Here is a 23,816-nt window from a genome sequence, read left to right on the forward strand (position 1 = left end):
ACAAGATGGTTAATTTTTTCTGCTTGCAAAATCCTTTCTTTTTAATAACCCAACTTCTTTGTTCCCACGCTCCACAGTGAGATCTCCATTTTTTCTACAATACGAGTTAAAAACATTGATTTCCAGTTACGTTTTCCTGAACTAGAGTTTTGGCCGATTTCACTACTTCATATGCATCAACTTTTTGCTATTGGACTTTTACATAATCTTGCTGTTCTTGATCTTATTCCCTCTTTTTTCTGTTTTCCTTCTTTTTCTCTCGCTCTTTATTTCTTCATTCTCCTTTACGAATAAAGCACTTTTTTCTCGATATTTAGTCATATTTTTCATTTCGCCAATTTTCGTAATCAAATGCTCTAGTTTACCTTCTTCAACAATTTTTAATTCCACAAACCTTAAAGTAGTCTTATTTACCCAATCCATAATTTAATTCAGTCCTTCGTAGAGCGCATCTGTTAGATTTTTGGAGACTCTTTTTTAAATAATTATACTCAAATCTTTGTTCATTTCTTTAAGAATTGTAAATGTATCTCCATCCATTTTACCTTTTCCAAAGTTGATTTCATTCTCAGTGAGAGGTTCTCTTGCATCGTGACTTTCAGACATACTGATATTTTCTTCCTATTCGAAATGACGTTTCATTTAATTTAATAAATAGTGATATGATTTTCGTAATATTCAAAGGATACTTGTTACATAGAAGGCGACCTATATTTCTCCGGCGAAAAGAAGGAAAGGATGACTATACAATTTTACACAGAAGTCGAGAGTTCCCTTTGTTTCGGACTAACATTCATCTTCCGCTAACCACTGCATGCTGAAGGCGGCAAGTTTGAAATTATCCTCTTTTACATCTTCTAAAACCCCCCTTCATCAGATACTTTTAAGAAAGCCAAGCATAATTACAGAAATATGTCTAATTATTTAAAAACTAGTATTCTTCTACTTCTCGTTCTTACATCCAAAGAAGAATTGAAAAATAAAGCATAATATTTTTCTTTCCTTTACCACAAGTTTAACTGATAGATAACACAGATGCTTTTAAACTGTATATAAGATATTTTTCAGTATCAGATTCCAGACGCTCTAATCGTTTCTTCCATTGTAACTAGTTTTAGTTAACATTTGACTATAAAAGTTGGTCTTTTGAGCTTATGGACATCTGTTGATGATTGATTGTTTTTTTTTAATTCGAACCAAAACGTTGCCATTCTTGAATCTTTTTCAAACTACCAAATAAACAAAATTCTTTTATTCTGAATTTCAGTTTGAATTTTATGACCAGCCTAAAGAAACAAATGTCACATAATATATTTGTTATTTAGACCATTTTCTATCAGGGTGACCTCTGATTAGAAATATTTGATTTTGAGTGTGATTATTAGAACAGCTATCAGGACTTGCATTCCTCTTGACTTGCTTTGGAAACATGAATTGTCCTTACTCGGAACAGGGAGCTTACTCAAGCTATGTTCAATAAATTGTGAAGTAGACAATACAAACAGGAAGGGTTTACGAAACCCTTTATTTTTCTATCTTTACAGGTATTTCCGGAACTTCGGAATACAGAGACCAACCACTTGTGGTCTGAACGTAAGAACATAAAAACTACTAACTAAAACTTTAACTAAAACTAACTTTGAATTAGTATACAAGTGCCTAGCATTAAGATTGGCCGTTATTTTAACAGAGGTCCGTATGTAGTACGCCGAGCAGCTAAAACTACGATACGTTTGAAATTATCAAGAGGACTAAACCTCTGGCCTTGAAGGCAAATAGCAACCGAGTGAAAACTCGTAAAACGACAATGGCAAGCGGCCTACTTCCAATAACTCCTTCCTCTCTCTTGCTTGGCAAAAAGCCACAACTTAAGTACTTGGCATTAGCAAGACAATTTGCATAAATAAGTTAAAGCTTTTAATTCTGGCCGGAAGTAGAAAATAAGAAGTGATAGTAAAGATTTAAAATAAAATAAACGTTGGTAAAACTTAGGATCTTTACACAGCTATCTACCGACTTGCAGCCTTTCTTTTCCAAACTCGCAAGAGAAAATAATTTAACCTACTACGCATTTAAAATTTATTTCAAGAATATTTTAAAGGAAAACAGACAAGGTTGATTCCCAGTTCCAGATTCTACAAATAAATGCGTCTAGTTTTAAACCTAAAGTTAGAATAAATTTGAAAAGGAATTCTTTACCAAAGCAGTACTGTTTGCTGTGCAGTACTTTGGATACTTCTTGCAGACTAATTCATCAGGTAAAGTGCAGTGATCAGGGTATTTAGCACAATATTTGCTTCGCACAATTCTGAAATAGAAACAAAATATATTATGTTCACTTTTTGCTAATTTTAACTAGTTTAGAGTTTAATGGCATAATCTTCTCCTCTTATTTTTTTAAATTCCACTTTTTTGGCTTAAACTAGTTGATCATTTTATAAGAACATTATGCATTTGGTATAAACTTGCCTTTACCCCATTTAAGTATTCATCTGCTTACCATCTAAAGCAATATTGCTTGTGATTCAACAAATTTGCACAGTCACCAAATAATTGGTATCTGACATATACTATATCAAGCAATGCTATTGGCAAATTTCCATCAATGATGCTTTTACACTAAAATTTGCATTATGCTTCTGAACCTCAACTTTTGGATATCAGTTTACAGTCTATTAAATATGGAGCACATTAAACATATAGAAATTTAAATTTGACTTTGATGTTTGTTTGAACTTTTATTCTCCTGGGAATTTTCTGTTATTTTCCTATTTAATTTGCAATTATTTACTTATGTAATTAATTGACTTCAAAAAGTTCATAATAATAGATTAATTCTATCTTTAATTTTTCTTAATTTGCTTGAATATGTTCTATTTAATCTCTAAGGTTAAATATTATTAGCTAATATATTACTGCTGTTAAACCTTCCAGTGTTTCTTTATATTTAACTAAAAGCCAAAAATTCCATAAATATACATAAAAGGTAAAACTTAAGTACAAAAATTTATTAAAAGCTACATCTAAGTAGTATAGTTAAACTTAAATAAATAAAACTTAGCCCCCACTGTTTCTAGAGTGAGAGAAATATAGACATTGGAATATATTTGGTACCGAAAGCAACTTTCAAAGCTTATTAATTTTCGTTCCAACTATCGCAGATTCTATACCTGAAAACTAACAAGTGCAAAAATACTCATAAAATATACATCGGCACATAGATGGATGACTCAGTAGTCATTGATTGACTCATTATTTAAACTCAACTTAATTTGCATTTTAGGGATGATGACAAAAGAAATAGAAATTTCAGGGAAGAAATAACATAAAACAAATAGTTGAGCACAATAACACCTAATTAACAGTAATAATTAAGACTAATAATTTTTACTTAATAAAAGTAAAAATATAGATTAAGCTTATTCATATTTTCAATCATAATTGAGAAACAGATCAGAGAAAACATAGTATACACACACGCTTACTGTTTCTAGTAAATTTAATATGTGCCTGCAGAATGTTATATGCATTACGTACTTTATATTAGCATATATATATATATAAATTTATATCAATGAGCATACACATACTTAGGAATTACGCTAATAAATTAAATTAAAATTAGCACACTTACCCATTATCATTGCAGAAGGTATAAGCAGGAACTTCTAAAGATGTCGGTTTATCGATGGAAATCTCCAGATCCGTAGGATATTGAAAAGCATATTCAAGAAATTTGACGCATTGATACAGGAAACCTGTAAGGCAAAGAATGAGTACTATCATCCGAAAAACCTTCCGTCGAATGTCGACAGTCCCTAAAATGCTTGAAACAGCGGTGACACTTGATTCTTTGAACACTTTGGATACATACTTTTTTAAATTCTTACGTTTTACTTTCTGATCTCCAAACGCTTTATCATCGCTTTCGAAAGAAGACATCCCTTCTGGAGCTCCTTCAGTTAAATTTAAAAGAAATCCTGTAAGAAAATAACTTTAATCAATTCTTAAATTATCTTTCCAAAATTCGAACAATGTAGCAAGAATAACAAAATTAAACACATTAAAAACTACAATTTTACTATTTTGCCATGTTATTTATGTTTAACTGGAAATCCAACAAGCCATCAATAAGATATGTTAATAGCCATCAAGATTTAGATCATGTATCCTTCTCGTGCCATATCTATGGACATCATACCACATGTGGTTGAAACTAAAGCGCAAAAATTTTATTTTTCGGAAACGGGAGTACATTGTGCTGCCCGAGACTATGTGGCCTGTAACAAACCTGTAACATTCTGTAATAAACAAGACTAAAAACGTTTAATTTGAGAACAGGAATATTATTCTGCAAGTTTTTAGGCTTTTATCATTCTAATTTTATCTGTTTTCCCTAAAGTCTATTCATTCTACCTCATAATCTGTTCAGTGTTTGTAAAATTTTAAACTGATTAGTTTTATTTTGTTTTCAATAAAGCTCTTTAGTTACATTTCGGATAGGAACTACTCATCAAATGTTTACGAATGCTATTAATGTAGTAACATTTAATTATTGACATCTTTACAGTGAAATATATCTTTAATTTTTTAAGTGGTGACTTGATATTAATATAAAACCATCTCTATTGTAATTTACCTGGAAGAAGTTTGATTTTCAAATAACTTATGAAATAAGTTTGTAAGGATCTTAAGTTTTACTAACGTTTATTTTATTTTAAATCTTTACTATCACTTCTTATTTTCTACTTCCGGCCAGAATTATAAGCGTGAAGGATTTTATGCAAAGTTGTCTGGCGAACGCCAAGTATTTAAGTGTGGCCTTTTTGCCAAGCAGGAGAGAGGAAGCAGTGAGTTCGAAGCAGGCCGCTTACCTTAGAAGTTACGCAGTTGCTATTTGCCTTCCAGGCCAGAGGTTTTAATCCTCTTGATAAATTAAACGTATTGTAGTGTTCACAGTCTCTGTGCTACATACGCTTCCTGTTATTATAAGGCCAATTTTACACGTGTGTAATTCTAAAGTTAAATTAGAATTTAGTTTTATTTTTATACCTTTTACGTTAGACCCCGAGTGGAGGGTCATTGTATTCCGAAGTACGGAAGTCATTGTATATAAAGAAAAATAAAGGGTTTTGTATACCCTTCGTCTGTATCCTGTCTACATACTACAATTAGTGAACATAGCTTTAGTAAGCTCTCTGTTCTAGTCAGGTCATTGTATGTTTCCGAAGAAGGTTAGAAGAAACATTGAACCTGATAGTGGCCCCCGACGAAGAATAACCATGGCCGAATTTCAAGAAGAACCTGTGCTGCCTGCAGAAACGGCTCAGAATCCAGAAATGCCAGCTGCCGCTCTGGAAGGATTTGGGTACATCGTCCAGACCATGCGCGCTTCGATGAAACCAGAAGCAACGTTTAATGGAAACTCACAGGTAACCAGTTTTTTGGAAAAATTGGATGACCACTTCATGCTCTACCCCGTGCACGAGTTTCAAAAAGTTACCTTAGCTACCAGCGCTTTGAGGGGCCAAGCGCTTAACTGGTTCAAATGTATCAACAGAAGTCTCTTGGGTCAAGCAGGAAGTCCCACCTATACTTACGAAAATTTCAAGACTGCCCTACTAAAAGCCTTCCCTGTTGTAAGGGATCGTGCGAAATTAGAAACAGAACTTTTCAGTATATATCAACAAAGAATGGAAAACCTCTCGAGCTTTATTTTAAGAAAAATTCACGTTTTCAAGCTCTTGTATGGAAACCGTCCGGATCCTGAAATAATTCAAGTGATTTTGCCGAGGTTACTACCCCAAGTGCAAGACTTTATTGAATTACGAAATCCGACTACACTGGAAAAGTTATTTGAGCTAGCAATGCAGTTTGAAAGTAGAAGAACGGCGGACGTCGAAAGAAGACGCCAATATCAACAGCGAAACCAATTTGGTACGCCAAGACTACAGCAAACTCAAGCACATGGCTACGGAGAAAAAGCGAATCAGTGGGCAAGGAAACCCGAGCATTCAAAAACAGCCGGCGAACGTCGACAGTTCAATAGCAACCCAGGAAAAAAGTCTCAAGGCCAGTGGAGAAAGAAGGAAAGCACCGAAAGGAAAAATAATTTAAACTAAAACGGATTTCTGCTGACGAGAGGGTGCGGAAATCTGAAGGCCACGAAAACCCCTCTTCCTACAAGTTAAATACAGTAATGGTGAAAAATTTAACTCTTCCGAAGATTGAAGTCTTGGTAAATAATATCCCGGCCACCGCACTCCTGGATACCGGCGCGCAGTGTTCCTGTGTGGCAGAAGTCTTTTTTAGAAAGTATTTTCGCAAATACCGCATATATAATGCGGATAATACAACAGTATTAGCGGCGCAAGGAGAACAATGTAAGTGCGTAGGTAAAGTACCTTTGTACATCCGTATCAAGGACGAACAAGTAAAGGTGATGTTTTTTATAGTAAAGAATTTGCAAGCAAATTTAATCCTAGGAATAGACTTTCTTTCAGACGCACAAGCTACACTGGATTTTAATGCAGCGTCCCTTAAGCTGACGATGAAACCAGTGCGTGTAGAAAAGGTTGAACCGCCAAGGTTAAATCTTGACCACCTGCCTAATGACGAGCAAGATAGAATCCGACAAGTGGTAAGTGAATTTGCTTCCTTATTTAGTGATATTCCAGGATTTACTCAGGTTACTAACCATAGTATTGACACCGGAGATGCATTGCCGGTTCGTCAAAAACCATACCGGTATGATAAGAATAAGGAAAAAATTATAGAATGGCATATTACCGATATGCTACGTAAAAAGATCATAACGCCTATCTCAAGTAGTTATGCTAGTCCGGTGGTTTTATCTAAGAAAAATAATGATTATCCTTTGGAGCATCCAAAAAGGTGGAGATTCGCTATTGATTACCGTAAATTAAATTCCATAACGAAATATCCGGTATATCCGTTACCGATCATAGAAGAAATTTTAAGGAACATAAAATCAACCAAATTTATGACGACTTTAGACTTAACGAATGGTTATTTTCAAATAGGGGTCAGGCCTTAGGACGTGCCTAAGACTGCTTTTATAACCAAGTCTGGCACTTATGCATTTTTGCGTATGCCGTTTGGCCTTTCAGGCGCCCCAGCAACATTTCAGCGATGCATGGACATTGTGTTAAGACCTGTTCTTGGAAAGTCCACATTTATCTATTTAGATGATATCATTATTACTAGTGATAATCTCGACCAACATATACAGGATTTAAGACAGGTGTTTTCTTTATTAAATGAGGCCGGTCTAAAAGTTAATGTCGAAAAGTGCAAATTTGCAGCCCCTGAATTAAAATATTTAGGTTACAAAATATCGCAAAAAGGGATCGAGACAGATGAATCAAAAATAATCGCTGTACAAAAGTATCCGACTCCAAACACGGCAAAGAAGCTCTCTTCTTTTCTAGGACTTTGTTCATATTATAGGTCCTTTATAAAAGATTTTGCGGCTATCGCTGAGCCATTGTTAAAATTAAAAAGGAAAAGGGCAAGATTCTCGTGGACGTCTGAAGCCAATAGTGCTTTCGAAAAATTAGAACAAGCATTAACGCAAGCCCCTGTGTTGAAATTTCCTGAAAAGGATGAAAATTTAGGAATTTCAGCGGATGCTTCGGATTATGCGGTAGGAGCGGTACTTTCGCAAAATCAGCAGCCCGTGGCATTTTTTAGCCGAACTTTAAATCAAACACAAAAAAACTATTCCGCGACCGAGAGAGAGGCACTTGCAGTTCTGTTAGCAGTGCAAAAGTTCCGAGTCTATTTTGGAAAGGCGCCGATAACAGTATATTCTGATCATGCGGCGGTAACTAGATTGTACTCAGGGAAAAATTTATCCCCAAGGTTAATAAGATGGGCACTCAAGCTGCAAGAATATAATCTGGTAATCAAGCATACCCCCGGAAAGGAAAATATCGTAGCAGATGCCCTATCACGAATTAAATTAGACGAACAGGGTAATACCGTAAAAGTTGCAATGCTGACAGCGTGTACAATAAATTCCCGAGAAACTGTAATAACAGAACTGGGTAAGGATCCTGAGTTTGGAAGTATTTATGAGTATTTGAAGGATCCTGAAAATTTTAGCCACCAAGATATTGTGGCGATAAGAAATAGGGCGGCCCATTACGAACTAATAGATGGTCTATTATTCTACACAAAAACTACGAATTCCAACAACGAATTTCGACCTGTTATCCCAGCTAGTCTTAGATTAAATATCCTGCAAGAGCTCCATGACAGCCCTTTAGCTTCTCATGCTGGTATTCGAAAAACTACTCAACGCGTACGCGAGGCAGTCTACTTTCCTGAACTGCAAAAGTTAACAAGTGCGTATGTCCAGTCCTGCCCAACATGTCAAGCCGTTAATTATATTAATTTCCGCCCGGCCGGGTTTCTAAATAGTATTAAATCCGAATTTCCCAATGAAATAATTGGCATCGATTTATTGGGCCCTTTCCCAAAAAGTCAGTTAAACAAAAGTCGCTATCTCCTTGTTATGGTTGATCATTTTAGTGAATGGACCGAAATTGTTCCCTTAAAACGAGCCTCCGCGAAATTAGTTACTGATTCTATTTTAAATAAATATATTTTAAAATACGGGGCGCCCCTAGAAGTTATATCGGATAATGGTCCTCAATTTGTAAGTAATATATTTGAAGACATGTGCCAAAAACTGGGCATATGTCATTTAAAAATGGTCCCGTATCGGCCGCAATCAAATATAGCGGAACGGGTCAATAGAAATATAGTGAAAATTATCCGTAGTTATGTTAAAAAGTTTCATAAAAGCTGGGATAACTATGTCAATGAATTTGCTTTCGCCCTTAGGACCGCAAAACATGATACAACGGGCAAAACTCCTGCTGAGTTATTTCTAGGCAGAAAGGTTATAACACCGTTAGATAAACTATTTTATGTGCAACAAAGAGCCCCAGAATTTAAAATGGGTGATATAGAAAAACTAATAAAAGAAGCAAAAAAGAATACGGAAGTAGCACAAAGAAAACAGAAGTTATACTATGATCTGAAACGACGGGGAGTAACTTATAAAGTAGGGGATGAAGTTTTAAAAATTAAGCATTCACTTTCTTCAGCACCAGAAGATAAAACTGCCAAATTTTTTCCACGCTTTGAAGGACCATATGTTATAGAAAAAATAACTCACGCTGTTGTAGTGTTAAAGGCAAGAAATGGTGAAACCTGTTCCGCAAATATTGATCAAATTAAACCCTACTTCGATCGTAATAAAATGAAAATCTTTTCAGATCTTTTGCAGGATCCGGTACGGCAGACACCGCAGGTACAAGTTCCAGAGGTGGGAAAACGACAAGTACAAGGGCAAGCCAATGAGAGACAGAAGCAAGTGAAAAGAAAATTGCCCCGCGGAAAAATTGAAGGTAAAAAGAAAAAGAAGCCGTTCCACCGTCCAGAAAACAGAGTTCACGAACACCCCCGGAATGAAGAAGGGAGAAGGACGACGTATGTGGAAAGGACCGGGAGAAAGGACGGCAACTATAACCCGACTTTAAAACGGAGGATCGACTCATCCGACAGAACTCTCCGCAGCAAAAGTCGCCGAACTGCGGAAGGGCCATCAGCGGCGGAGGAAAAAGTACAAGAAAAATTTGAACGGCCAACAACGAGGTCCAAGCAGGATCACGACAGAAGTTTCCCGGTTCCACCAAGACCAGCTGCCTTTAAACGGCCAAGACCACAAGCAGAGGAAAAAAGGAAGTTGTTCAAGGGTGGCCGTACTGGTGAAAAACGGAAGCTTCCAGAGGAAAGCACTGAAGGGCGAGCCCGTACAAGAAGGAGGATCAACCAAGCCACTATCTGCTATACCTTTAAAGACTGGGCCCAGAAAAGGATGTCTGAATATTACAAAGATAAGTAAAATTTTATGTTATTTTGCAAACTTGAGTTAATCTTTCATTCTTACTGCAAGTGGCAGATTTCAAGAAGTTTTACCTCATGCGAGGTCTACCTTTATCGCCGAAAGGGCGAGAAATGAGTTGTGACCGATTTTCTTATTATGTTTTTCAATTACTCGCGCGTAAAACTAAAGTTGATGTATAATAGCGTTGTGTAAGAACTTAAATATTGTAAAAAAAGTTATTGTATAAATTTTATTTAAAACATTCTAGCAAGAGAGAAGTTTTAGTCTGAAAGACTTTTTGAAATGTAGTATTATTTCAATGTAGAAAGAATTGGCACTTGCTTTGAAAAGAATAGAAGTTAACAATGTACTACTAATGTATGTTTTCAAATGTGTAAAATTAACGGCATGTTGATATGTTCTTATATACATGTGAACTGTTATTTTAAATGTTAAGAAATACCGTGATATGGTAAAAGTGAAAGTAATGTTAAAAATTTGTTATTCGTGTGACTGTAAAGATTAAATCATGGTGAATATGTGTTAAAGGTTGAATGATGTAGTTAGGCTCTCTGACGCTACACTTTAGAGTTAGCCACTTTCAGAATAGTACCTCAGGGTTTAGAGTTGAAAGTAGGGTGTGTTAAGAGGTCTCGTATGTTGAATTTTAACACGTTAGTGTTTTGATTGTAGGAGGAAGTGTGGCACACGTAAACAGAAACACATACGTGTTTGGTGTTCTTTTACAACACATGTCAGAGAGCACGGGGAGAGATAATTAAAATAGTCATGAATGAAATAAGAATGTTAAGAGAAGTATATTCTATATGTTAATTGCAATGTCATTCTGTAACATTTCATTAAACTAGTTTTCCTTCCAGATCTCTGGAAGGAACCAGAATTGAATAAAGCTCCTGTTTAGATGCAGTACAGGTGAAAAAAAAAAAAAAAAGATTGTTGTATATCCCGGGAGCTGCTATTGTAACAAATTTCTTTCTTTTAAATTTTCTAGTTTCTAGAGAAGTTATGTTGTAAAAGATTGGCCTCGCGTTAGTTTCTAGAGCTAAAAGTTTTCAACCAGGTCGTTTTAGACCTCAGTTTCAAACTAATTAACTCTGGCGGGAAGTATGTAAGGATCTTAAGTTTTACTAACGTTTATTTTATTTTAAATCTGTACTATCACTTCTTATTTTCTACTTCCGGCCAGAATTATAAGCGTGAAGGATTTTATGCAAAGTTTGTCTGGCGAACGCCAAGTATTTAAGTGTGGCCTTTTTGCCAAGCGAGAGGAGAGGAAGCAGTAAGTCAACGCAGGCCGCTTACCTTAGAAGTTACGCAGTTGCTATTTGCCTTCCAGGCCAGAGGTTTTAATCCTCTTGATAAATTAAACGTATTGTAGTGTTCACAGTCTCTGTGCTACATACGCTTCCTGTTATTATAAGGCCAATTTTACACGTGTGTAATTCTAAAGTTAAATTAGAGTTTAGTTTTATTTTTATACCTTTTACGTTAGACCCCGAGTGGAGGGTCATTGTATTCCGAAGTACGGAAGTCATTGTATATAAAGAAAAATAAAGGGTTTTGTATACCCTTCGTCTGTATCCTGTCTACTTACTACAATTAGTGAACATAGCTTTAGTAAGCTCTCTGTTCTAGTCAGGTCATTGTATGTTTCCGAAGAAGGTTAGAAGAAACATTGAACCTGATAAGTTAATACAATAAAAGTAAACTTCAAGCACGTTACTCTAATTGAAGCAAATTCCGAGTAAACTACGGTCACAAAGGTAAATTCTGAGTAAATTCCTCTAATAAAAGCCTATGCATATTTTTGTATGAAAAGTATTTTATTTACAATAAATAAAACTTTACCCAGTTCTCAAGTATCGGTCAGTTACTGGTTGAGCATTTGTCAGGACTTATTGATGAACTAGTCTATCGTTTAATTACCGTGACACTAAGAATGTAACTCATACAGCACCATAGAGAACATTCGTATAATTTGAGCATTATATGAATCATTGCAATAAATAAAGCTACGCTCAGATCACCTTATGCTGATTTCCAACGACAGTAACTCAATAGATAATACCTGAGTAAGAAATATTAGGTTCTAAGAGACCAGATACCTACAAGATTTCATTCTTTTGAATCTTCTTAACAAAAAATGTCTATTTCATAATTAAAAATATAATTTCAGCTTAAATGATGCATCCAGCTTACGCATATTAAAATACTTTTTATGTATTTTTAGTAAATATTGCTGTTTTTCATTTCGTAATTTTGTCTTGTTCTGATTGACATTTTAGTCTGTTTAAGTTGGAATTGATAATCAAAATGGTTAGATTAGTAAAAAGTTAAAAATAGTTAATTAATATTTTATTACTTTTATCTCATTTCTTAAAACTAGTTAATTAATATTTTATTAATTTTTATTTCATTTCTACCTATATATGCCATTTTCGAGCGAATAAAGCAGTATTATTTCCATCTGTTTAGCTTTTCATTACTTCTACTCTTTAAACAAAAGTGTAATATGGAATATGGCATTTACATAAAGAAAATTTATATCAACTAGTTAATGCTGATCGTGACCGTAACTATGATTTCTGATTGATCCTTAACCATCCATACTCAGAATGAAGTCGTTATTTGAACAGTAGCGGGGTCGCGTAAATTTATCACATAAAGTTAGGGGAAACCAAATCTTTTACTAAATACTGTCAATGTAAACAATTTGTTTTTATGACGTAAATACTTAAGCATGTAAGGATTTTAAGTTTTACTAACGTTTATTTTATTTTTAAATTTTGCTATTCTCCTTACTTTCCATTTCCGGCCAGAATAAACGCGAAGAGATTAGCTTATGCAAATGAGCTTCCAAACTGGTAACACTGCCTTCCCACGAGCGCACATTTTTGTCAGTTCCTCTGTGCCTTTCAGACCAGCTCTTTGATACTTGAAGACATATTGCAGTTTCCCGCATTCTGCTCACTACATACGTAGAGTTTAAAAGGCCAATCTTGGCGTTACTAGTCTTTGTAAAGTCTCTAAGTTTAGTTCTTATTTGGTTAAGTTAGTTCTATTTCTTATTTTCTACGTTTTAAACCATAAGTGGTGGTCTTTGTATCCCGAAGCGCGGGATCGGTTGTACGCTGTGAGAAATAAAGGGTAATTTTAACCCTTCGCATTTGTATTCTATCTTCTACACTCGCACGAACATAATTTTCAGTAAACTCCCTATTCCTACTCAGGACTCCAGGATGTTTCTAAAGGTTATTAGAAGAAACAGAAGTACTGACAAGTTTTAAGTTATTAATCTCTCAGTTTGTTTCTTTTTGACTTCCACCACAATAGTTCGTTCAATTAACAGCTACGAACAGTAAAAGCACTGTGCTACCACTGTGCTACACACACTGTGGCTTCATAGCTGCAATTGATACTGAATCTTAGTGACAGATTTCTCGCAGTTCATAAGGTATTTTCTCCTTCCTTTCCGCCTGCCTTCGTGGTGTAACTGGAAGCACTCTCGATGTCTATTCGGGAGGTTCGGAGATCGAATCTCGGCGAGGATATTGAATACTTTTCATGATCGACGTAACACAGTAACTCTACATCGGTGTAACATAATAACTCTACAAGTTAATAATCCAGTTTGTTTGAGGGATATCTGTCTATGAGAAGAGATGCCTTCATAAATAAATTTTAAGAGAAATTGGCTCCTATTCACGCTATATATGGAAAAAATCAGAGAAACATCTCTGCCAGTATTCAGCAATTTTACCGCTCAGATGGAGGTGGACCTCCTTAGAGTAAAAAATCTCTATAGTAAGTTCTAATTTTTAATAACGCTTCAGAGACAATTCGTTATTCCAATACAGTTTTGTCAAGAGGATTCAAAACAAAACCAGTTTTCAGCATTTTATCATGGAATTTGAAATATTTTATTTACCATCTGTTGAAATATTTTTCCAGATTGTATGGAATTGTTGAAGAAATATAAGTGGCAGAGCTTTACTTTGGGTAAAGAGCTTGGAAAATCTAACCGTTGTTCGACATACATGTTCTATCATTAATTCATTCTTTTACCTACTTATAATCCGTACGTTCATTTTAAGTTAAATGAGTACGTCACAGAAATGGGACATTCGAATTCTCGAATCCTAAAATTCTTTGAAAGGATTTTTCCCGCTTTTTACGTGATTTGAATATTTCCAGCCCTAAGCCGTTGAAAACTTCTGAAAACCACTTAGCTGTTTTAATTTTAGACATCAGAAAGCTAAGCCTTTTATTAATTGAAAAAGAAATTAAAAAAAGGCTTTTGTAATTTCAGCGCATTTGGATAAAATATATCAAATCACTATCTCTCTGAACTTTATGGAGAAAATTTAGCATTTGTATTTAAGGCGTTAACTCATGAAATAATCTTCGCCCCTCTATAGTTGCTTGGACTCTATAGCTGCTTTAAAAAAACTCTGGAAGATTGCAAAAGATTTGGACTGCTATTCAAATAAATTTGCCAAATAATGTTCAGAAAAGTTTTAAATATTGGCTTAATTTACTAAATTTCATTGCACTTCTTAACGAATGCATTTTTGAAAACCATTCTTAAGTTTGTTTCCCATTAGAAGCAGATTTCCAATTTTATTCAACACTTTTCTTTTTAGGAGGCATAGTAACACTTAAAAATTTTATCTTGCAAATTTAAAGATACATTAGCCTGACTATAGTTTGATTTTAAAGTATTTGATTTTAAGTTTTTAAAGTATTTGATTTTGATTTTAAGGTATTTGATGTACTGAGTAATTTCGATAATGATTATCAACGACGAATTAATGATTTTTAAGGATGAATTAATGATTATTAATGATGAATTTCTGGACTTGTTCTGATGTTACTGTCAGAGAAGTGAGATAAGTTACAACACACAACACAATTAAACATTCATAATTAGTAATGAATTATTACCATTCCTCACATAGCAATCACTACTTATTTCACACGAATATTCATTAAAATATTTTTTTCAAAATGAAATCAAATTAATTACTGTTTTGTAACATTAATTAAAAAGTTTTCCCCCTCTTATGTTAAAGATTAGAGATATTCTAGAACATTTTAAGATACGGAAAAATTTAGAGTTCCCCCCCCCCTCGTCCCCGTTCTGTTATTTAATTAATGAAACATGCTACAAATTAAAGCTTACGAACTCTAAAAAATGACCAATCTTCAGGAACGAATATTATAAAATTGAAATGTGTCAGCAACAATACGTAATTAAAAGTGTTTTAAAATGGTGCCAGTAGTATGAAAGTTTTACATGAACTGAGGCAACAAATTTCAGTAACACTGATTTAAGGCTAAAATTTTTCATGCTTAACGTATTATGATAATTTAAAAAAAATTAAATTTTTAAATGAAGTAGAATCAAAACTGGAATAGTGTAGGTTCATTTAATGGTAAATAAGTATTCCTGATGTAATTTTGAAAGCATTAAAAGTAAATGAAAATCACTATAGAAGTACAATGCAAGGTGAAATCTTTAAAGTTAAAATGTCCTTAAAGAAATGTTTAAAATACTTTTAAATAAACACATAACTAAATACATATCCCGGGAATGTCAGTTAGTTCGCAGTTAGTGTAATGAAGATATAATTTACAGTATGTTTTCTAAAAAATGTAAATTTTATTTGTGTCACAATTACTTACGGTGAAATCGCTTAAAAATAAAGCTCAGTTACCTTGAAAGTATATATAATGTTTTTCTAAGTGAAGATTTTATTTACGAAAATGTTTTAAAAGGATTTCTCCTAATGATGATCATTAAAAATAATGAACATTTACATTTCGAAACCTTAAATAGAAAGGAAATGTGGTCATCTTAAATCTATTTATATTGTATATTTCATTTTTAATTTTATCTTCACAAGTTTCTTATTACTTTTATAAAAACAGATTGAAAAGTACTTCCACTGCAATACAATAATGTCGTTTTCTACTATGGATAAGTAATAAAACAGTAAGAAAAACCAAAATATTACTTTTTACCAAAACAATTAGCTTAAGAATGTGTGTTAGAAATTTTGATTTAGTTTAGAATGCAAGTTTTAGCGAATCAAGGACTAATTATTTGCAATATAAAGTACAGTAATTAAATGACTGTAAAGTATTATTAAAAATAGAAATCTAGAATTCTTACCTTATAATAGGAGAAAAGCTTGAAAATATAAGAAATTTAGATTCTGAGTTATACAGGATTTCACGAGAAGATAACTATAAACATTAGAAATAAAATATTAAAACTGTACCATGAGTGAGATAAGGAGCATTTTCAAAGTGAATTTTCAAATATGCGATAAACTCAGACAGTAATAAAGCACTTCCTCAAAAATTAAATTACCCTACATAACATCCTTTTCGGAGAACCTTCCTATTAGAAAGCTGATGAAAACCGAGGTAACACGGCTTGGTGTGTATTTACTTTTTGTCTTTTCATTTGTTGGAAATCTGCCCATTTATTTTTTGCCTGGTGCCTCTTCAGTCCTGTTCGAAGGCGCAACCAAATAAAAAAAATCTCCTCCTTTTTTGAAGTCATATTTCACAGAGTGATATTGTTATTTTATATTTCATCAACGTCATCGAAAAGTTTTTTATAAGTGGATGTTTTAAACTCACGAACTTTTTACTCTAACAATTAATTGCTAGCTGCAATGATTTCGTAATTATAAATTTATAATTAAAATGTATTTTGGCCATTTTATTGCCAGAAGATGAAAATTTAAAATGTATTGATGATGAATAAGAGTTTAACCAAATTTTTTAAAATTTTATTAAATATAACATAAAACTATTTTTGACAGTAAAAACAAACATGCAAAGTAATCTTTGAGCAGTAAATAATTTTACAATTTTGTGGCTATGCTCATTTATTTCAAGCAGGTCCACCTCCCGCATTTTCACCGTCCTAGGCATCTAGTACGATTAACGCCTCGTATAAAATAAACATATAAATATTTCAAAATACCTTTATTTAACTGTTGCTTGTGGGAACAATTTAGTTGCAGCCTTCCGAAAATCAGTGTCCTAAGTCTCCTATGCTTTGAGCCGTACCTAATTTCAGCGTATTAAAAGAAATCAGTACATTAAGATTAAGTACATACAATGCATTAAGATTACAAAAAACTTTTTATTAAATGCAATAGAAAGTTTAAGTATTTGCAATAAAATAAATGCATCAGGTAATCAGTATACAGGATTGCATATAAAGTTTTACGTATGCAATCTTTATATATAAAACTTTAAAAAATATTTATATAGCTTAGGATATTACATATAAAGTTATGTATTTTTTATAAAGGCACTATAAAGTCTTTGAATGCACGGCTGCTTTAAGGCATTAAATTAAATATCTGGGTAAACAAAATACGATACAAAAAACAATTAAAATACTTTAATAATAATAAATCAGCGTACAAAAATTATTTTTTCTTTAATTATTCAAATGGCATTCATACATAAATAAGATAATTTTTAAATTAATACTAATATTTCGAAATGAATAGGAAATGTTAATAAGTTTAGTTGTAAATATAAAATTCGAAACATACTTCTTTTAAAATTATCTGCTGGTTTAACAAATCTCAGAGCTGAGCTGTATAACGCCCTATCAGATGATATACCACTGCTAACTGCTTCAAACATGAAGTCATTAAGCTAGACTTCATTTTCTTCCGTTGTATCAATCAACAGTTTTTATACTTACTCTATACTGCAAATCATTAAGCACTGAAGAAATGAAAATAATAATAAAAAAAATCTATTAGAATTACCTTCCTTCAGAGACACCAAAATAAAGGCTAAGACAATAAATCAAACGCTTTAATATATCCAAAAAACGAATCAAAGATGCAAATGACCTTCAACTAAACTGAGTAGAACATATACAAAAAGCGAAACAGTAATACAGAATTCAAGGTTATATTAAACTGGTTTCCCTCCTAGATACTCCATACACTGCAACGCTCTTTTTATGCATAAAGATTTCTATATACAAGGAAGATATTCTCAGATGTCAGCAACAAGCGTGAGCGTAATGAACCCTGAAAGTCCTTAAGTTACAAAGAATTTACGGTTATTAGTATACGATATCAGTATACAACGAGAATGAGTACCTTCAGTTTGCAAGACCATCCACCCAAAAAAAGTGTCTTTTATGTTAGCTATTAATAAGGTCAGCCCAATCTGAATTGAATTTAACGTTAACGTGATCAATACCCTACCTATGAAGAAATAAAAGTAATACTACTTTTTTAAGTCATATTCACTAGTTTCTCATACGTAAATTAAGCATTTACGTTTTAACACAGTAAAGGAGTAGTTCTGGAGGTTTAGGGAAGGTTTAAAGGTAATAGCTATTCGATAATTTACGTATATACTCTTATTATTTTCGTCATTTTTAAAATCATGTATTCGCTATGTAAAAGTTTTATATGGCTCTACTATAATTAAATAGTTATGTAAAAATGTAAAATTTTACAAGGAAAACTTTTACACATCCTCTGAAATTGTATCATAAGCTCAAATGATTCATTCAATCAAAACTTACTATGGCCCTCTTTGACTAAAAAACTAGGTATTAAGCCGGATGAGTTTTGAATCTGAATTGAAATACATTTACATAAATAATTAAACTAGAGAAAGTAAGAAATACAATACTCAATACACTTTTTTTCTAAGCATGCAGGGTTAAAAAATTAAGCATCATCAAAAATCTTTCTTAAATTTTGTTAAATTACTGTACTGAATCCATCTTTAAACTGTTCTGTTGGGAGTATTTGACTTGAAAACGGTAAATCATAATATAAGCTTTCCATTCAGCTCTATAGAAGGATTACTTAGAATTCTCACTAGACTGTACATAGTAAAAAAGGAATTTAGATTCGTTACCTTGTAGATCGTATAAATCTATCAGATGAATAAGTTTCAGAAATAGATAAAGGGAAAATAACAATAGAATAATTCTTCAAGCTTAAAGAATCTTTATAAACTGAATTTTTGAATTAAATAAAGCAGGTAAAATCAGATTAAATTATTCATATGAATAAATTAGATAATCTGAGACCTTGAGAAAATGACGCGGTGAGCACGACTTGTTTGCTATTCTGTTGGCGGCTTAAAAAAGGCCTTTTAATAGAGTTTTATTAGGATTCTGTGGCAAACATGTTATTATTACACAGTTAAGTTTAAAATTTTCATTTCATCTGTCCTCTTTTTGCCTTAGATTATCATAATTTATTCAGTTCAGAAGATTATGCAAATCTCAGTATAAACTCTGCTGCTTTTTAACTGCGACATGTATTGAATCCTAATAGCAAGTTATATCTTTATTAACATAAGCTCCTCGTGTCTGTTTGGAGTTATTTCTGCGCTGCTAGTCGGCCGTGACACTAAGATCTTTGGTTGAGCAGAAGTTTAAAGGTGTGTAACCAGATTGGCAGTTAGAATCATGAACTATTGGGTGCTGTTTACATCGCAGAGCCGGTGCAACCAGTGCGGTCGCATTGAGGGGCAAAATTTAGGGGTTGCAAAAATTTTAGAATTTATAAAATTACCGAGAATCAAAATTTAGTAATGGCAAACTTTTTAAAATTTAAGAGAGAGCAGCAGAATTTAGGGGCTGAAAAACTTTAAGAAGTTTATGAGGCAAGGAGCACCAGAATTAAGGATCCGCTGAGGGGCATGAAATTCCTATCAGCGGACCTGTTTTTAAACTTTGTAGTCTAATGTAGACATGCTCTGCTAGACATTTAGATCCAAGTTCTGTTGCTTTTAATGACAGCGTTTAATGAGATTTGATGAATTACGCAGTGTTATTCTGAAGACATGAATCGTTAAATTCACTATTTCCGCATTCTTATCTCCGCGGTTGTTAAATGTAGTCTTTAAATTTAACATCGACCGTTAATTTTAAGGACATTCTTGAAAATAGCTTTAAGTAAAATAACGGTTGTCGTTAAAAATAAATTGGCAGACGCGTTTATATGTGAAGTTAAACAGCACGATGTAGATATAATATAGCACAACGTAACTCTGGAGCGAAGGCAAGTTTTAAAATTCCAGGAAGTACTCCTAATTTATCAGAATATATTCCGCTTGATAAAAGGTTTGCTTTCAAAAATATTACCGCTTTAAAGTATAGAAAATTTAAGCGATAGCATACCTCGGACGAAAAAAAAACCCAATCATCAGGATATATATGTTATATATATATGTAAGATATAAGAAAGTACGATAGCTGCTTTAAAAATAATTGCGACCTCAAAACCAACGATTCCAGATTTGGTGATCTCCCCCTAAATTCATCTGTTCTCCCAAATTCGTGAATCTTCTATGTTATGTAACAATCTCAAATTAACCAATCACAGATTAGCTCTACTTATACCTCAGACTTTGTATAAATGCTCTTGGCACAAAAAACTACGTCATTCCTCTGCTAGCTTCGCCACTGCTAATACATCCCCATCGCTTCGCTTCTTGTCTGACTACGTAATTTCTTTTAAAAAATGGTGATTTGTCGAAATTCAATTTTCTCTAAAATTTTTTTCAATGTCTTTAAATTTACAATAACTAATCTTTACATAATCAGTAAAATTAAAGATTTTCACATGGGTAACATACGTTTATCCTTTACTTCTTTCCATTCTAACTCAACACATTCACGGAGAAAGAATGCCAAAGCTTCGCCACGTAGGCACTCTGAAAAAAATTAAAGACTTATTATTGTCGGGGAATATTTTTAGTCTGGCACTTTTTCTCAAACAATAAGAAAAATTTATCTATAGGGATATCATTATTGGAGCCATCGAAAATGTCACACTGAAATTTATCCATACTGATTGTGGCAGTTTCAATGTTTTGTTCATTTGCTTTTGATTGATATCTAGTTTCCATTATTAATTTTTGCTTTTTTCCCGATGAATCGGCACCAATATATTTATTTTTATTTATTTTTTTGAAGCTCCGATAGTCACTTTGCACTTAATTCACGGAAAAGTCAAATTTGAAACATCAATCTTGAACACTGAATCACATAAATTACGCACTGAAATTTCTGAAAAATTTACAAAATTATGCACATTTTTTCCTGAAGAATTTACTTTAAACAATTGAAACACTTGACGTGCGCACACAGCATTAGAATTTTTTCAAATTTCACTGATCACATGAGACACCATTAACACCATATTTAAAGATTTGACGGCACACGCCACTTTGTTCACTGTAAAACAACGCTGTTGAGATCGACATCACATTTTAGCGAAGACAGCTTCCTCAGGGAAGAAAAAAACTAATCCGTTGATAATATAAGCAAAATTAAGCATCGCGTAGCCGACGAGAAGGGCGAAAGAGTAAGATACATACTGTAACAGCTTTAAATAGTATTAAAATCTTATAGTTTAAATAATTTAAATAGATGAACATTAAGGTATTTGTGAATGGCAATATTTGAAACCAGACTCGAGTGCCTCGTGCGACTCTCGCACGAAGAATGTAATTTATTTTTAAATGATAGAATATGTTTTCTCTTCTTGTTTGTATGTCGCCATTTTTTTTTTTTTTTTAGTGTTAAATAAAAGTTATTGCTGTGTTCCACCATTGGAGTTGCTTCATTTCGCCAAAGAAGCATCACAATACACTATTACGTAGCACATGCGGATGACCTTGAACACACGGCATTAAATTAAATCACTTTTATAATTTTTTCTTTCGTAATCACTGGAGAAACAACCTGTACCCATACGTTGGGGAAAAATTTCCATCCCATTACGATCCTGTCCGAATTTTCTTATGTCATGATTTTGAATGCACAGTGGAAGCCTGGAATTCTTAACAGCTTTTGATAATAGTCATGGATGGTGATTAAGGCATACAGATGAAGGCAACAAAACTTAATTTCGATAAATCACCAGTCTTTATTTTCACACATATGGAATTACTTTGGCAGACACTTATTCAATCGTTAATTTGAGGTCGCCAATTATTTTTAAAACAGTTATCGTATTTTCTTAATATCTTTCATATATATATGTATAAATTACTTTTTTCTTTGTTTCTTTTTTGTTTTAACATTTTTATTAACATTTTTGTTTTTGTTTATTCACGCAATTTGCCACTATGTTTCTGTTTTTTTATTTTATTTATTTTTTTTTTTTTAGTTTTGCTTATTTTTTTGTTCCGTATTCAATATGGAATGGATTTTAAACGTATTAATTTAATTTATATCAATATATTTTGAATCATTATCACCAGTTGTTACTGCTGTCAGAACCCAGTCGGATGAGGTTTGTGAATTGCTTTTTACTTTGTACTTATTCATTAACTATTTCTTTTATTAGCAAAAATGGACCTATTTCAGCTTCCAAGTCTCAAGAAAACCCTCTTGAATGAATTTCCTGTTCTGCAACATTTGACAACTTATTTCCTTTTCTACCTTTTTACCCTTTTATGTTACATACAATTTACTATGTTTTAGCTAAATTTCTCATTTGCATTCTTTAAGATTACTCACAACTTTCTCACGGTTATTAGACATTTTTGTATCTTCGTTATAATTTTAATGCCACCTGCTTCTTTTAATCTCTACAATTTTTTTAACTTCTTCAAAATTATTTAATTTATTCTTTAAAATTTATTACAAATTCTTAAAAAATGATTTACAGTAAGCTCTACCATTATTTTCCCATCGCTGAACTTCAAAAATTTAGTTAATTTTGATAAGAAGCAGTAACATAAGTGTAAATTAAACATATTCAATCAGATGTGCTAATAAAACAACTAAACAAAGATTTAAATTTTTGAGAAGTGCATTTACTTTATGTTATTAATCAACAAGATCTTGCGCTTATCCGCAGGTAGGTTTGAAGTAGACCAAGTAGGTTTGAAGGAAAATAAATTAAAATTATAATGTTTTACCTTGTAGCAACGCATTGATTTAAATCGCTTAGTTTCTTAATTGATAATAAATTAATAAAATAGGAAAGATAAATTTAGGATCCTATGATTAGCGGAATGGGAACTCTTATCTCTAGAAGGGATGGTAAGTAAAAGATAGATTTTCGTGTCCGCTCAGTCAGGATAATTGGTCGCTTCCAGATTCTTTCTATTCTTCTAGTCCATTATGTTCAAAAGCATGGTGCGGATTCATACTGTAATTTGCGACTCGAAAGAAACTCTCTTCTTTCATTCACGGCAGTTAAGTAATGTGTTTAAACTTTTATTTCCAGTAGCTGTCCCTAAACGAAAACACGTAGATCAGTGAGTGAAAACATGCCGGCACTATCGCCGAAGAGGTAACGAAAAGTCGTAAACATCAGTTTATTTGTGTAAGCGGTAGAAATATGCAAATATTTCCAAACAAATGCTGACAAGCAAAGGAGATAAAGCAGTACCCATGATAGGAAGGGCTGTTGTCTGAGTCACCGAGTCACAGTATTGATTACCACGAAACATAAACAGTTTTAAAGAACTTTCACTACAGAACAAGAGCAGTGATGTTAGCAAGGAAAAGGAAAGCTGCTAAGGAACGAATTTCAAACGCTAGAACGCATTTAATCTATTTATTCAGGCATATTTTAACATAAAATTCTGATGTGGTCAGCACATCACCTCCGGAATTGAGTACTTCCAGTTGATTATTTGTAAACAAAATCTTATTGTTCCAATAAATAGAAAGGTCTGTAATACGAAAAATTGGATTATTGTTTATTAGATATGATTGGGCATGCGAAGAAACTATTTAAAAAATTTATATCAATTTATATCAACATAATCAAATATTTATCCCTTTATATCATTTTAACAAAAATTTTATATTATTGCCCTGTTGAATATTATATATTTA

At 32.9% G+C, this 23,816-nt stretch overlaps 1 protein-coding gene across 12 annotated transcripts in view; it reads right to left on the reverse strand.

Annotated features, from left to right (window-relative positions):
* LOC118204448 (acid-sensing ion channel 3-like) overlaps nucleotides 1–17,764 on the reverse strand; it is a 179,444-nt gene extending 161,680 nt beyond the window's left edge. For 2 of the 12 annotated variants that reach the window (XM_085815823.1, XM_085815817.1), the window contains exons 1-3: nucleotides 16,116–16,360; nucleotides 3,635–3,980; nucleotides 2,200–2,308 (exon numbers count right to left, since the gene is read on the reverse strand). In XM_085815823.1, coding sequence (XP_085671949.1) covers nucleotides 2,200–2,308; nucleotides 3,635–3,942 — 417 coding nt within the window. In that variant the 5' untranslated portion in view covers nucleotides 3,943–3,980; nucleotides 16,116–16,360. Of the gene's footprint in view, nucleotides 1–2,199; nucleotides 2,309–3,634; nucleotides 3,981–16,115; nucleotides 16,373–16,940; nucleotides 17,027–17,523; nucleotides 17,579–17,745 lie in introns of those variants that run through there. The other 10 variants (XM_085815819.1, XM_085815818.1, XM_085815824.1 and 7 more) reach the window with 9 other exon arrangements.
* Between the last annotated feature and the right edge of the window lie 6,052 nt (nucleotides 17,765–23,816).

Source organism: Stegodyphus dumicola, chromosome 4, assembly GCF_044657685.1.
Source record: "Stegodyphus dumicola isolate Sdum_Otavi_A_Nest chromosome 4, ASM4465768v1".
Taxonomy (NCBI): domain Eukaryota; kingdom Metazoa; phylum Arthropoda; class Arachnida; order Araneae; family Eresidae; genus Stegodyphus; species Stegodyphus dumicola.